General features: G+C 44.2%; 2 protein-coding genes across 2 annotated transcripts; one reads left to right on the top strand and one right to left on the bottom strand.

The window, feature by feature from the left end:
• Positions 1-2,538: 2,538 nt before the first annotated feature.
• Positions 2,539-6,768, bottom strand: LOC101752965 (biotin--protein ligase 2). The gene is made up of 10 exons (XM_012848765.2): positions 6,334-6,768; positions 4,880-5,306; positions 4,729-4,790; positions 4,133-4,281; positions 3,902-4,022; positions 3,663-3,818; positions 3,419-3,464; positions 3,107-3,173; positions 2,960-3,036; positions 2,539-2,753 (listed from the first exon to the last, which is right to left on the bottom strand). Exons 1-10 carry the CDS (start codon positions 6,497-6,499, stop codon positions 2,708-2,710), a joined length of 1,317 nt encoding a protein of 438 aa, XP_012704219.1. The 5' UTR covers positions 6,500-6,768; the 3' UTR covers positions 2,539-2,707.
• A 2,296-nt stretch (positions 6,769-9,064) lies between these two features.
• On the top strand, positions 9,065-12,805 carry LOC101752553 (zinc finger CCCH domain-containing protein 53). Its single transcript, XM_004981510.3, has 7 exons — positions 9,065-9,779; positions 9,860-10,018; positions 10,115-10,300; positions 10,422-10,522; positions 10,617-11,070; positions 11,155-11,234; positions 11,883-12,805. Exons 1-6 carry the CDS (start codon positions 9,193-9,195, stop codon positions 11,192-11,194), a joined length of 1,527 nt encoding a protein of 508 aa, XP_004981567.1. The 5' UTR covers positions 9,065-9,192; the 3' UTR covers positions 11,195-11,234; positions 11,883-12,805.
• The last annotated feature ends 3,146 nt before the right edge of the window (positions 12,806-15,951 follow it).

The raw sequence follows: 15,951 nt of genomic DNA, 5'->3' as shown, positions 1-15,951 counted from the left end.
AGTTGCCCATAACTAATACTTAAAAAGTAACTTAAAGCAACCCTTAAATTTGCATCCCATACGCTCTTTATTAAAAATAACATAACCTTAAATTCTAATCCAAATCACCTTAATTAAAAATATATAAAATATATAATTCTAAATCATCTATTTCTTACCCTATTGATATATGCTATAATAATATATGATATGATAATTAAGGTTTATAGCATGATGTGTGTCACCATTTATAAAGATATAGAGGAAGTGCTGAGAATATGGATTTCTATGCTTAAATTATAGCTCAAACTTAGGGTCCATGAAACAAATTCAAGCGCATACGTGTGTTGCAAAGTGAAAAGTTCAAGATTATAAATGTGGATGAAAAATTACTAACTAAAATCTATCACAATCGGATGAGAATAATAAGTATATATCTATATAAGTATCATGTTCGAATATTTAACAAATGAGAGGTACCACAAGGTAACAGTTTTGTAGTAGTGTGGCCTTATTTTTTTCCCACTGGAGGCTCTTCTCACGAGACATGCTAGGAAAAAAATTCAAATCCTAGAAATTCTCATAGAAATTAGAAACATCAAACATCAATCCTCTAAACTCTAATAATCATACCCATTGGTCTATTATATCTAAATTTGTATCTAAGCTACCCATGTATATCATTATTAAAAAGTAACCTAAAGTAAACACCTAAATCTTAATCTATTTTTCTTCATATGCATCATACAGAAATGTTCGAAACTAAACTAATATATGATTCTAATTTAATTACCTATTTATATCACTAATGATATAGAAAGAATAAATTAAGGTATATACGCATGATGGGCATCATCATGTAAACCATTTATACATGTATGTGAGGAAGTGACGTAAAATATTGATTTTTATGCTAAACACAATGTGTGGAGGTACGATACAAAATGAAAAAGTGTGAATGTGGATGAAAAAATGTATGGAGTAATTACTAATTAAAAATCAATCATAACTGGACAAAGATAAGTACACATCTATATGAGTATTATGTTAAAGTATTGAAAAAAATAAGAGAGTAGTAGGTAAATAATTTTAATTATCAGTTAGGAGTTTAGTTTCTAAGTAATTTTTAAATACAATAGTTTTTAAAAACATTAGTCCGTGTTGATGGACTAGTATACTTAATTGCGTTGCGATGCCATTGTCCAGTTCAGTTGGAGTATGTTTGATTCGTGTGCTGAATGGCTCACTGTCTTCTTGTCTCCAAAACTGCCCACCAGGGTGTGGTAGCTCCAGGCTATGGTCCAGGAACACCAGGCCCTCATGGACTGGATTGATGAGCTTCTAGATGGCATGATTGAGCCATTCGGTGTCGAGTTTGACGGCCCGCACCACACGGTGCACCGCACGGCCGCCAAGACCCCGCCGCTAGGAAGGCCCCGCTGATTGGCTTATGAGTAAACAATATACGTAGACCAGTAAACAAATGTAGCTAATAAAAAGTGCTCAGATCTTGCTGATATTCAGTACTCGTAACTGGTTATCTGCTCCGTCCTTCGCTGGTGACATGGGCTATGAGCCTAAGACTATTGATCGAGTATTCTGGTTCGTTGGCACTCATAGCCCGCATGCGAACATTATGCTATGTGCAATACTAAAAATTGAAGTTAATGTGATAATAGATTTTTTTCAAAAGCAAAGTGTAAACAGAGATATTAATTCATTTAGGATAGTATAACAATTGCGTGAAAATATTAGAGGAATGGGCCGAATAAAAATAGCAAAAAGTCCATTTTACTTCCATCATCCATTTACTTTATCCACTTAACCCTCTAAGCAAAATTTAGCCTCACTTTACTCCCTCGAACTATTTCATTTGATCCAATATACCCCTAATTAGATTTCTCTTTTTTTATTTCTTCGCGTACAAGTTTAGTTTTAATTTCAGATTTTTGCCAATTGACTTATAACATGATGCTCTACATTAGAAAAATACATTAGCAATTTTTTATGATTACTTTTATACAATTTTGTACATCTAAGATCAATTTCGTATTAAATATTCTTAACCTATGAAAATAATTGTGAAAATTCTTATTATAATTTTTTAACATAAGGCATCATGTTTTCCATCTCCTCACAAAATTTGAACTCAAAATTCAATTCATACATGAAGAAACAAAAAAGAGAAATCTAATTAGGAGGTAAATTAGACCAAATGAAATAGTTCGAGGAGTAAAGTGATCCTAAATTTCGTTCGAGGGGTTAAGCAGACAAAGTATATAGATGAGGGGAGTAAAATGGACTTTTTCCTAAAAACAACTAACCAAATATTGTACTAAATTGTCTTATTATATAATAGAGCACGAGTATGCGTGTATATATATTAGCTTATGCCTCTGCACCATTTTTGCAAATCTATGTCAGATAATTAGTGCTTATTTAGATATGGTTGAGATGAAAGTAAATTTGATATCCGTAAGTATATATTAGCAGCTGATATTTTAAATTTAATTAAGCATTTGGTTTGTATAACTATGAAACTAAAAGTTTGTCACAATGTTTTAAAATAGAAAATAATCAATATATAGTTATACCTTATATACTAAAAGTTTGAAGCACACAAAGGGATGCAGGTGGCAGCGCTGATGCTTACATGTTCTCATTCCATACTTAAACATCTATCATTTGTACAAATTTGTTGAACCTATCTATGTATTGTATTGGTGTCCTAAGCTTCGATCTTTCTCCTCACCAATCCAGTAAAGAAATCAAAACTGCAAACGCAAAGTACTGTATCAAATGATTGACAAAAAAAGAATGTGTGTGATAATCTGATAGACTATGTGATATTACATGTTGGGACATATATGGGATGAGATGCATACAGAACACGGTAGAGACACTGAATAGTGATATACATGACAAATATCATATTGATATCATGATATGTAATGAGCAAAAAGGGACTGATGGACAGTACCTGTTGCCATCTGGGTGCAACTCATAGCTTTTGCCATCCTCACCAATAGCATACAAGTACCCAGTTGGTGTTAAACCCTGAAAAGTATTAGTACTGTTAGAGAAGGGGAAATTGATATTAGGTCATCATGCTTCTGTTTGTGCTAACCTGGATAGTGACGACACTGTCTACAGACTGGCCTTCATGTGCATCTTGGACGACAACTCTCTGGCCACTACATAACAATAAAAAGTTCAAATCTCATTCAGATGAAATGGCAAATACCAAAGATACATAATATTAACTTGCAAGCACTGTATTAGATGTTTACAATCAGCACTTAAAAGCACGCTTAAAATTCAAGTGATATTACACCTAGTTCAGGGCAAAATCTTATAGGTTTTTAAGTTTTTTGGTGTTCTTGCCCCTACTATTCTGTAATAAGGTCCAATGAACAGGTATTGAGATTACAGCCCATACCTATGGAGCCATGAGTTATAGTATTGCTCCTCAAGAGCCTGAAATCCTGCAGTGGAATTTGAGTGTTAAGCACACAACTTTACCAAGACAAAAAATGAAATTGCAGTTAAGTTTGAAAAATGTTTTGCCAGCACTTAAATGAGTCATAGGAAAATAATCAATCTCTATGGCAAAATCAGTTTATCATCAAATCCGTTGTGATTAGAAAAAGAACCATCTATGCATATACATCGACGACAATTACCTTGATTCGAGAAGATCTCAAAAAGATTTTCGAATTTATTGAAGAAGTATGCCAGTATGTCTTCTCGTTTCAATCTGGGTGATATAACATTTGCTTCTTGAAGTGCAGCATTCAAGCATGTGGTAGGCTTCTCATTGTCAACATTTAAACCAATACCTGATTAAAATAAAAGGAATTCCATGCTTGTAAAAATATATCTTAAATTATTAGAACCAGCAACATTGGAAATGCATGTTTACCAGTACAGATATTGTAGACTTTTGGTTCATAAGACGAGGTACATAGAATGCCGCCAACTTTTAATCCTTTCAGATAGAGATCATTAGGCCACTTTATCCTTACATCAAGTTCTGGCAGTCCCTGAGTTTTATCACAACCACAGCGTCAGGTGCCAATAGAAGTAGTTAGCCTAAATAAAATGATGCAAATCAATGAGCAGCAAACATGACTGCACTGAATTATAAATTAACCTTAGCACGGCATAGTTCCTTGATGGCTTCGGTCATAGAAAGACAGACAACATATTGCATAAGGGGCAACTTCCGTGCATCCTGCATCCGTGATGTGAACGAGAACATGAGACAACCTGGTGGTGATTCCCACACATTTTTCGAACGTCCTGCACAATTTGTGAAGGAAGATTAAATTATTTATCTCACTATGCTGCAAGGTGTATAATATAATTATGTAACTAGAAAGATAGAAAACATCGAAATGCTATGATGCGCAGCTTTAGTCTTGGATACATATAGCCTAACAAATTTTGATAATTGCAAGAGGAATCAATCTACAATCAGATTCAATCTTTTGATAAAAGACGTGTCAAGCTACAAACAGGTTCTATATTTGTTCACTCAGACTGTTTTTTCCCCTAACAAGTAATCATAGAGAATACGCAGCAGATAACAGTTAGTGTCGACTCGTCAATCTAACCAATCATATCAGATGCAGAATAAAAAAGCGTCAATCAGCCTAAAACTCAAGAGCTTGCTAACCAAAGCTACAGATTCATCACGAATAGAACAACAACGGGAATAACAACCAGTAATTTCACTATCACACACACCTCTCCCTTTGAACTGCACGTCAGCAACGCAGACAACGCCCACCGGCAGCTTTGCGAAGTTCCTGCAAACAAGAGCAGACGCCGAGGCAAAGTACAATAAGAACAGGGGAAAGCCCAATCCCCAGTCAGCGAATCAAAAATTTGCACTCACTGTGCGATGAGGTCCTGCGTGGAGCCAATCCTCGGTGACCAGAGCATCCACCTCCCGAACAGCCGCGCCCGGAGCGCCCCCATGTACGCGCCCGCGTCGAACCCCGCGCCCTCATAGGACAGCGCGACGGCGAACTCCCCGGCCGACTCGCCCTCCCCCAGGGCGACGGAACCGGCCGCGAAGGCCAGGAGCTCCTGGTCCTGCGGCGACCTGCCATACGCCACAAGCGTGGTGGCGGTTCCGGCGGCGCTGCTGCAGCTGCTGAGAGCGGACATGGTCACCGAGGCGGATGGCCGAGGGCGGGAAGTGGATGGCCGGCGGCGCCGCGGGCGGCCGGCGGCGGCGCAGGCGAGGGGGCGATGGGGATTTGGGGCCGGGGTGCTGGCGTGCGGCGCACTGGCCGGGAGACGGGAGAGTGGGAGACGGACTGTGTGAACGGAGATTATATATAGGTTGTTGTTGGGCAGGATAGTTTTTGAGCGAAATGCATACTTCGGTCCGTGGGTCATCCGCGGCGGATCTATAAATCCGCCCCGTGTGTCGGGTCCTCGAACTCGAGACCCGCGGAGGAAATTCCGGACCTGCTACCGCTCCCGTCGGGTCTGAAATCTATGGGTCTCGGGTCTAGATCTGCCCGATTGCCATCCCTAGTAGCGGCGGAGCGCGACGGCGGCGAGCACAGCCCCGACGGCGGCTGCCACCACGACGGCGCTAGTAGACGGCGGCGTGAGGTGCACGGGGAATGGCATTACTATCGCCGTCGTTTTTAGGACCTATTTGAAGATCCGTTCCAAATTACAGGTCATTCCAATTTTCTTGGAGAGTCAAAGCATCTCAATTTAACTAGGTTTGATCAAATTTATACAATGAAGTACTAACCTTCATGATACCAAATAAATACTAATATATTTTCCATTAAATATATTTTCATAGTATATCTATTCGGTGCCATAGACCTTTGTAATCCTCTCTATAATTTTGATCAAACATAAAATGATTTGACTCTTCAAGAAAGTCAGAATGACAACTGATGGCTAAAAGTGCAGCTAATTTTTAGCCCACCTCGAGCTAACGATTAAGGTTCATCGCATAAGTTACTAAGAGTGCTATGTCAACTTTTTAATGAAATGAAATTGTCATCCTCGGTGCATAGTTTCATTGCACGGTTTCATAGATAGCCTAATTTAATTTTTGCGTTATCCTATGACCAAATGTGTCATGCCATGAAACTATAACATGCTCAGTGCAAGTTTCATTAGGTTTCATGGGACTTGGTAACTGTGTGTGTCAAGTGGGTTTCATGAGATGAAACTCCCCTCTTCACCCTCCTTGTAAATAGCCTATCAAATCAGCAGTTTTTGCTGATGTGACATGAGATTAAATACCCATGAAACTGGCATAGCACTCCCAGTAGCTAAAGCGGATTAAAAGTGATTTGATATACAGCAAATTACCTTTTTGCCCTCCCACAACTCTCTCCTCTCCTTCTCTTGGGCCCAGCGCCGACCGCCGCCGCGCTCCCACCATCGGAGGAGGCCAACCAGAATGGCGTGGCCGCAGCTGGAGGGGCCTTGTCGTCAATTTGAGCTTCCTCCCGCTAGCTCCACTACCACCGGCCATGAAGCTCCATCGATGGCGGCCACATCTCCGCGGGATCCCAATCCGCACGCGCCGGAGCTGTCCGTGCGCGTTGGGTGTGCTTGCCGATTGGGAGCAGAGAGAGATCGAGTTTGGAGAGAGAGGGGTGGCAGCGTGAGGGAAATCGAGCTGCAGCTGTGGTCTTGGGATTGGACCTCAGTGATTCGTACCTATCTTGCGATAGAAGCGGATTAAAAGCAGGTTGGTTGTGCGGGAAGGAAGGGGAAGGAAGGGGAAGAGTGGGGATTGGATCATTTTCCGGAAGGATAAGGGGCAAAATCATAAAATACATATGCAAAATCTATCAGAAGTAACGTTCAGCAGATTATGGGATTCTCCGAATCCGAGATCTGACTTCTAGAATCCAGGCTAAAATCTGACCCGTTTAAAGCTTCCTGAATTTTAGATTTTGAATTCTTAAAATCCATCTCAATCAAACATGATCTAATCCAAACGGGCCCTTAGCAGCGAGCAGGACGCTATCATTCAGGGCTGCATACATCACCAGCTGCAGGCAGAGGGCCCAAAAGAATAGAGTCATATACTAGCGCAATACGAATAATTCTTTTTTTTATTTTTATGAAAATATTTTTCCTTTTTTATTTACGAGAAGAATAATATACAGGGTCACGTTCTTCGGAAGCTCACGAGTTTTTTTTTTTTTGCCCCCACCCCCAGTCTTTGGCGGAAACCGATGGCATGTCATCGTGTGGTCGTCAGCAGTTCACAACACGGATCCGGACCGCGGGGCCCATCTGTAATCGAGTAGACTACGGCCTTGTTTAGTTGGGGAATTTGGGAGGTGCCAAATTACTGCTACAGCACTGTAGCATACTGTAGCATTTCGTTTGTATTTGTGAATTATTATCCAAATATTGACTAATTAGGCTCAAAAGATTCGTCTCGCAAAGTACAACAAAACTGTGCAATTAGTTTTTAATTTCATCTACATTTAGTACTCCATGCATGTACCGCAAGTTTGATGTGATGGGGAATCTTCTTTTTACATAGTGTCAAAGTTGGGAGTTGAGAGTAACTAAACATGTGGCCCTATCCCATTTTGGACGGAGCGCCAGCAAGACCCACCACACCGGGGCAACACAGACAGAGGGCCCTCCCGCTCTCGCTACTTATGGGCCACACCTCCGCGAAGGCCGGCATGTCAGTGACCATAGTATGTTTCGATTCGGACGATGGCCTGGCAGTGGTGCTAGAGCTGCTAGCCGGCTCAGTACAAACCAGTTGCAGAGGTGTGTGCATGCTTGCACAGTTGCACAGGCGGGACCCACGCAGTGGGCGCTGCCATGTGATCGGGGGGCCGTCCCTAGCAGAGCAGGCACACCGCACACGCGTACGGGCTCACGGACGCGAGAGATCAAGCATGCATCATGTAATTTTATTTTATTTTTATTTTCGCCCTCCATGCACGATGTAAAATGTACACACCACACAAGCAAGTGACGCAGAGGGGGGCGATCATGTATACGAGAATAGGATTGCAATGTAAACACAGTGCAATTCAAGATTGTGATGGCCTTGCCGGGGAGAAAGGGAATTCAACGCCACAGCATACGATTATCAATAGAAAACAAAAAGGCCATAGCATACTACACCGGTAAGAAGGTATGTATCTAGATCGTGAGACGTCCAACACTTGATTTATGGCCATCTATAAATCCTAATGCTCCGCTCGGGACATTCCAGCACTACGACGTGGCTGTTTGTTCGAGCTTCTAGGCACAGTGAATATCTTGTGCAGCTTTCAAAAAGTTCAAATACTCGTTGAGTTTACATAAAAAGATAAAAAGCTAAAAATTAAGTTTCTTAAGTTGTTCGTAGTTCTATAAGCCCACAAAGCTTAAAATATTTCTAAAAGTTATCCTTAGCTTTTCAGAACCTAAAGCTAGCGGCAGCTTTTTCAAAAAGCTCCAAAAACTACAGCTCAGACAAACGTACCCTCATGCGCCTAGAGGTGATAATTTGTTATATTATTATATTCATTCTGTATCCGTTTCTAATGAAATCATCTCCAATGTCTGTAGGTGTAGCTAAATGGGATGGTAATTTATAGGTTTTGCATTATGAAACGGCTCTATATTGCTAGACGCAAGTTGCCATGAGTTCAAATTTGAAATCCCTTGTGGGGTGTGATTTTATCACGCATCGAGCAATATTACTACGTATACCTACTTTGGATAAGCACTTATTTAGATACATACCTAGAATTGTATTGTTATGGGACGGAGGAAGTACGTGTCTATGACTCTGGCAAAAAAAAGCGATTAAAATCAAATTAGGTATGCACATTACTTGTACGAAAATTTGAACGCCCGGAGACCACTCGATCCAAGTTCCAAATCAAAGTACTCGTTGCCACGGCAAGCAAAGCAAAACAACCGCCGAATTCAAATCCCCACCAAAAAATTTCCCAAAACATTGATGGAGGGAAACTGAACCGAACGGCCCGGCTTTTGAGTCTGCAGCGTCTCCAACCCAGCAACAGCAGGCACCCTATTTAATTCACCGTGCCCGCAGTGCAAGGCTTTTTTACAACCGTGCCCCCACTCCCCTCCCTGTCATCCGCCGCTTTTCACCTTCCCTTCCCCCCCTCCTCCCCTTCAAGAAGCGAACCACCAGCCACCACCGCGCCACCTGAGAACGGGCGCGCCCCGGCCATGGACGCCTGGGAGGCCACCAAGGTGGTGTTCGACCGGGTGCGCGCGCTGGACCCCGACAACGCATCCAAGATCATGGGCCTGCTCCTCATCCAGGACAACAGCGTCAAGGACCTGATCCGCCTCGCCTTCGGCCCCGAGGACCTGCTCCGCGCCGTCGTCGCCAGCGCGCACGCCGAGCTCGCCGCCAAGCCCGCGTCCCCGCCGTCCCCCGTGCTCGGCCCCGGCCCGCCCTGGGGAGGAGTAGCCGACCAGGCGGCGTACGACGGCGGCGCCGACGCGTTCTACCCCGAGGAGGAGTACAGCTTCTTGCTCAGCGACGACGAGGCCGGCGCGTGGAGGCCCTGCATGTACTTCGCGCGCGGGTTCTGCAGGAACGGCTCCTCCTGCCGTTTCCTCCACGGCCTGCCTGAGGACGACGCGGCGGCCGCGGAGCGGGAGATGGTCGTAATGCGCGCCAAGGCCTTGGCCGCCGCCGCGCGGCCGCAGCAGCTCATGGCGTCCGCGTTCCCCTTCTCGCCGTCGCCGTCGCCGCCCAAAGGCGTCAGCCTCGACTCCCTGCTCCAGCAGCAGAACGAGCCCCAAAGGTGCCATTTTTTACCACCCAATGTTGCATTCCTTTGGTTTCCCTCTTGACGCGCCTTGCTTATTTTGCTTGCTGTGTCAGGGTGCTGTTTGGCGGCGGCGAGGACATGCACAGGTTCCCGGTGCGCTCGCCTCGGATGGACCGCGGCGACCTCATCTCCAGCCCCGCCGCACGGCAGATCTACCTTACCTTCCCGGCCGACTCCACCTTCAGCGAGGAGGACGTCTCCAACTACTTCAGGTACTTGCTCTCACTGTCTCCTGGTAGTCCAATCCAATGATGGACGAAATCGATTGATTGATCGTGATGCACCTTTGGTTGGTTGCCACCGGGCAGCATGTACGGACCAGTGCAGGACGTGCGCATCCCGTACCAGCAGAAGCGCATGTTCGGCTTCGTCACCTTCGTCTACCCGGAGACGGTGAAGGTCATCTTGAGCAAGGGGAACCCGCATTTCGTGTGTGACGCGCGCGTGCTCGTCAAGCCCTACAAGGAGAAGGGCAAGGTCCCCGACAGGTTCAGGTCCGTTGCCTTCTCACGCCGCGCCTCCTACATGGAGTTGCACATTGCTTGTTTTGACAGTTTCTGTTCCTAAAGAGAACGTTTCAATTTCATGCTTTGTTTTCATTTTGTTCGATTGCAGGAAGCTGCAGCACCCGCACCATGGCGACTTTGCCGGCTGCACGTCGCCCACTGGATTGCTCAATTCCAGGGATCCCTTCGACCTGACTCAGCCGCAGATTGGTGTGTAGTAACCCTTCTCTGCATGCACCCTTTTTCTGGCTGCATCAGGGTTGCAGATCGCAGGTGTTTGACAGTTTGATTCTGCATCTGTTAGGGCCAAGGATGATGTACGGCAACATCGTTAAGCATGAGGCGTTTCTGAGGAGGAAGCTCGAAGAGCAGCAGCATGCGGCCGAGCTGCAGCGAGCCATCGAGCTGGAGGGCCGCCGGTTCATGGGGCTGCAGCTCCTCGACCTCGCAAGCAGGGGCCACCATCTCGGTTCACCTGCTGGCTCACCCATGTTCCCTGGACAAGCTGATGGCAACGGGACCTCCATTGTGGAGGATGACACCTCCATTGCAGACAACAGGGTGGACAGTGGTAGCCGTGCAATGAGTGGGCCTGCAGCTGCTGCTACCTCTGCAACTGGTGCAGAAGATGAGCCCGAGGAGCAGCAGGAAGGGGATGGGGATGGCAGTCCCAAGCAGGCAGTCAACCCTGGGGAAGAGAAGAGGGAATCTATTCCTGTTACAGCAACACCCAATGTTGCTTGTGGATTCCAAGAAAGGTAAGATTGTTGTTTTGGAGTAAAATATTTGAGAACCAAATGGGCACTAATGTCACAGTCTATATGTGAAACTCTTTGTTGCAGCTGCAATACGTGTGTAGAGAAAAAGCTGTACGAGACATAGGTTGAGCAGCTATGATTTTCAATTAGGAGTTCATGACCAGGTAATGAAAAATAAAGTACACAATTTCAGCCTTGAATTTTGTCCGCGCATGTCTTAGCCTGTAAAAGGTTGTTATACATTGTGCTTAAAAGCTCAAAGGCAACTAGTGGCACTCTTGTTGCTTTGCCCTCTGGATCATCTGCTCAATTTCAGCTAATTCAGCAGTTTAGTTTTTCGGAATTTCCACAAATGTAGCAACTTTTCCATGTAGCATGTAGCAACTTTTCACAAATGCTTCAATACCTACTAGATTCAAAAAATTTCCTTGGACCAATCCTCTTCTTTTCTTCTCCAATCTGCACAAAATGGGAAAAATACAGAGGATTTTCTGACTAGTGGTACTCAGTAGTCAGTATTGGTTCACCCTGATATTGAGTTACTAAGGGATCAGCACTAGCGATTTATGATGGCCCTTGAATAGAGTTAGTAGGTTGCTTGGTTTTGCCCTATACACATATGCAAATACTCCATTAACGTTCAGCAATGTTTTATATCAATTACATATCGTGCTATTCCTTTATGTGTGACCTGGTTGTATGGAAATTTATACATTCTGTGCTGTCATGCTTCCGCCTTTTGTCATAAGTTGCTCCTTGATTCCTATATCTTTATAGTAACTTTCTAATCATTCATTTTTTTGGTAATACAGGGATAATCAACTAATCATCCGTGCTGCGAAATGGGTAGATTATATCATCCTATAAGCACCTCTGGCGAGTTGCCATAAAAGCTATTAAAAGGCTGGCTGATGTAACTTAAGATTATAACAAGGAACTATGGACGCCTATGCCCTCACTAAAAAGGCTGGCTGATATAAGTAGATTAAAGAATGGACGGAGTGTCTGTGACATACATTGTTGATACTCGCTCCTTTCTACCTTTTCTTTTAACCTTTTTTCTGTTAAACTTTGCTTTGCTAGTAATGACTACTGACATGGAAGTCAATAGGAAATACCAAAGTTCTAGTTCTCAGGTGCTATTGTTGACTGAATATCCTTCAATGTTGTAAGTAATCCTAGGTCTACCGAAACCTTTTGTCAACAATTCTAGTGTTCAAAATATACGTGAACCAAGCCTCATTAACAAATGCTTAAGGGTTGAGCAGTCCACTATTGTTTTTGTTCCATGACTGCACGCACCAGAAAATTTCTGTTATATCCATTTCCAGTTCAGAATATTGGTCATTTGTAGTGAATAATCTTTTTCTGCTGATGAGAATGCTTTATTCTCGCGTCTTTGTGATTGGGCCAGATGAGTCTTTGTGTTAGAGCATCTTGATGTCCACAATCACTCTTGGCTACAAAGGCAGTTCAGTAGTGGACATGGTCAGGAAGTTGGTGATAGTGCATCTGGAAGTGGAACTAGAGTTTCTTATTGTCGCCCTACATGCATCAGAGTAGCTCAGTTCTCAAATAGCAGGAGGGTATGACTTCTACAGTTTTACATTCATTGATATAACATTTTAATTCAAATTTGTGAATCGTCCGTTGATAAATTGCTGTAACCTTTTTTTTTTGTATTACTGACATGTCAGTGCTAACTGCTATTACAAGAACGGATGCTCAAAGTTGATTATTGGAGACATTGTATTGTCCATTACTCTGGTCATCAAAAGTTAACGTTGGGACAGGATTATCCTGCCCTAACGTAATCTGCCGATGACCGGAGGGTCAAATATATATTCTCAAATGGAGGAGGTGTTAAAGCTGATATACTTCTTTGAATTGGCTGAAAAGTCAGGTGGTTGGGAGTAAATGCTGATAAATTCACGCGCCTGCATTTTTAATGAATGGTGGTAAGATTAAGGGCACTTGCTTATGCATAATCAACTTAAAATAAATAAATAAGTTGCTTATCAAACCAATCACTCTTGCTTATGAGGTTGCTTATGGTTGCTTATGGGGACTAAAAGGGGCACTTTACACCTCCTGCCTTCATTTAATGCATCCTACCTCTCTCTCTCCCCCCCTCCCCCATCACCACTCACCAGCTCCCCTTCCTCCGGGCCACCCGCCGACGTTGGCCTCCGCGCCACCCGCCGCCCGCCTCCGCGCCGCCTGCCGTCGCGCTAGGCAGATAGCCTCCGCCCACCACTCCCGCCCCATCGCCGCCTCGGCGAGCTGCTGCCGCTCCCTGCCCGATTCTGGTGTGGAGGCATGGATCTAGGCCATGCATGGAGGAAGCGGGGGCCATTGTGTTTTGTGGATTCGGATTCTGGTACACATTGTGCAGGAAGAAGAAGTGTGGGGAGGCAAAGATGAGGGGTAGCAACACAAGGGGCAAATATGATAATGTCCATCTCATTCAATGCTTATAAGCAAGGGTATCCAAACAGTTAGACCAAAAAATAAGCAACTTTAAGTTGCTTATAATAAGCAACTCAAACCAAACAGGCCCTAACTCTCCTGTACTGCTAGTGTTTTGCTTTAGGGCGTGTTTGGATCTTTGGGCCAAAGTTTAGCTCTTGTTACATCGAATGTTTGGATGCTAATTAGAAGGACTAAACATGAACTAATTATAAAACTAATTGTAGAAGCCTTAGGCTAATTCGCGAGATGAATTTATTAATCCATCATTAGCAAATGGTTACTGTAGTATCATATTGTCAAATCGTGAACTAATTAGGCTTAGGTCCCGTTTGGATCATTGGAATTGAATTCCATTCTAATAATCATAATTTAGACACGAATTAATTAAGCTACTATAATTGTATGTGGAATATATTTGTATATTATTGTTGGCGATATGGGAGAGATACTTATGTGCTGCACTTCTATATAGGGAAGCGAGTTCAAGAGCGTGCTATAAGAATTGAATTCCATTCTAATAATCATAATCTATAGAATCAATTTCCATCTCCCACCCCATGAATTTAAGATAGGCTTATATCTAAACTTTGGAAAGTTGTGGAATGCCACGTTACAAGATAAATTAGCCTACTCCATTAAGTAGATTCCAATTCTTTCAAATGAAGGGATCCAAACGGGGCCTTAATAGATTTGTCTCGTGAATTTGCCTCCAGTACAATTAGTTTTGTAATTAGATTATATTTAATACTCTTAATTAATATATAAATATTCGATGTGACAAGGTTAAAGTTTAACCGGGTATCAAAGAGTGCCTTGGTCTGGATGCAGTTGCAGTGAGCCAGTGAGGGTACTGAAATGTATCTAAGGGCTGGAACTGATTGCTGTTACAATAGTTGGTATGAGAATCCCGAGCAAATTTGCTACGCGAATGTATGTCATACAATACGGTCACCATATCCTTTGAAAGCAGATGGAACGTAGCAGCCACCTTGACACATGCTGTGCATACTTGCAAGAGAGATCTCGCCTCTTTGTTTCGAGGCATGAGACGTCTGTTACTTTTTTGTGCATGCTCTATCTGCAAACTGCACCTCATGCTGGGCTGGCGCCAAGGCCCGTGGAAAGCTGGGCTTTGATGAGCCTGTTGGTGCACGGCCACGAGATAACTTCCGGGCTTTCGGAAGCCGCTTAGGTTTCCCGACGCCGACGCCACGTGGCACCATGTATGTCGCAAATAGACCTGCGCGCACGCCCTCCTAATGCGGGGTCCTAGTAGTAGTAGCGCACGCGACGAGACGACGACCAGACTGGAAAAAACCAGATGTACGTACAAGCGGCCGCGGAGCTTCCAACAGCGCCCGGGCGAAAAGGTCCCACCTGCGAGCCTTGGGATGCGGTGAAAAGGTACCAGCTGCATGCGAAAGGTCCCACGGACTTACATTTGTTTATAGAGGTGGGTCCCATGTAGTCAACCCATCGCGTGCCTCGTTTCGGTTGTTTGGCCTGGAAAAGTTGCCTGGTTGTGGAGCTGGCGCTCCAGCGGTGCTCCCCGTTTGATGTAAATGCTCCTTGTAATCCATTCGACTCGACTCTCCTGTTCTCCCTGCCGCCCGCCGGCGCTCAACGCCGCCGCCGACCACACTGAGTTTTGTGCGATGGAGTTCAACAAGCCGCATGTATCGGGAAGTCGCCGCTCCGTGGGGAGGGTCTGAGGCCACAAGGTTCGCCGGGTTCACAGGTTCGTATCCTAGATCTAGATTTGAGATCTACTGAGTGATTTGTGCGCTTGCTACTGTCTTTGACGTTCAAGGAAAAAGTTCTCTTATTTGTTCTTGATAGCTAATGATGCGCTTTTTTTCTTCCTTGGGCCTGTGTAGCCGGCGGTGATGGTTCTAAGCATGAACTCTTCCCGGTGAAGATGCAGAGTCTAAACTCGCCCGTGTACGGCATGACAGCGAGTGTGCTTGCGCTGCGCTGCATGTGTAAGAGCAGCAGCAGCGGGACTGCAAGGTCAGGGGAACTCAAGGATGGATCGAGACGGATGGATGGAACAGGCATGCGAGGCCCCGGCTGAAGGAGCAGTCAAACGATACATCTGCCAGAAAAAGGCTCCGCTACTGGAGTGTTTTGGTGAGGTGAGTTCTCATCATTGCATTCTAAAAGTCCCCCATCTTTTGCTTCTTGTATGATTCTAGAGTTCCAATTTTTTGAATGGAATGCATGCCTGCGTGTGTCTCTTGCATATTTGATTGTGGTGCCCCAGTGTACTCTATTTGTAAAGGTCTCATTGTACTCTATTTTGTAAAGGTCTCCTCCTTTTTGCTTCTCCCATGAATCCTAGAAATGTTCCAATTTTTGAAATCGAATGCATGCCTTGTATTTCGATCTATTTGCATTCCAAACTTGCCC

The sequence above is a fragment of the Setaria italica genome, chromosome IX (assembly GCF_000263155.2).
Source record: "Setaria italica strain Yugu1 chromosome IX, Setaria_italica_v2.0, whole genome shotgun sequence".
Classification (NCBI taxonomy): domain Eukaryota; kingdom Viridiplantae; phylum Streptophyta; class Magnoliopsida; order Poales; family Poaceae; genus Setaria; species Setaria italica.
This window is presented reverse-complemented; position numbering and strand designations above follow the sequence as displayed.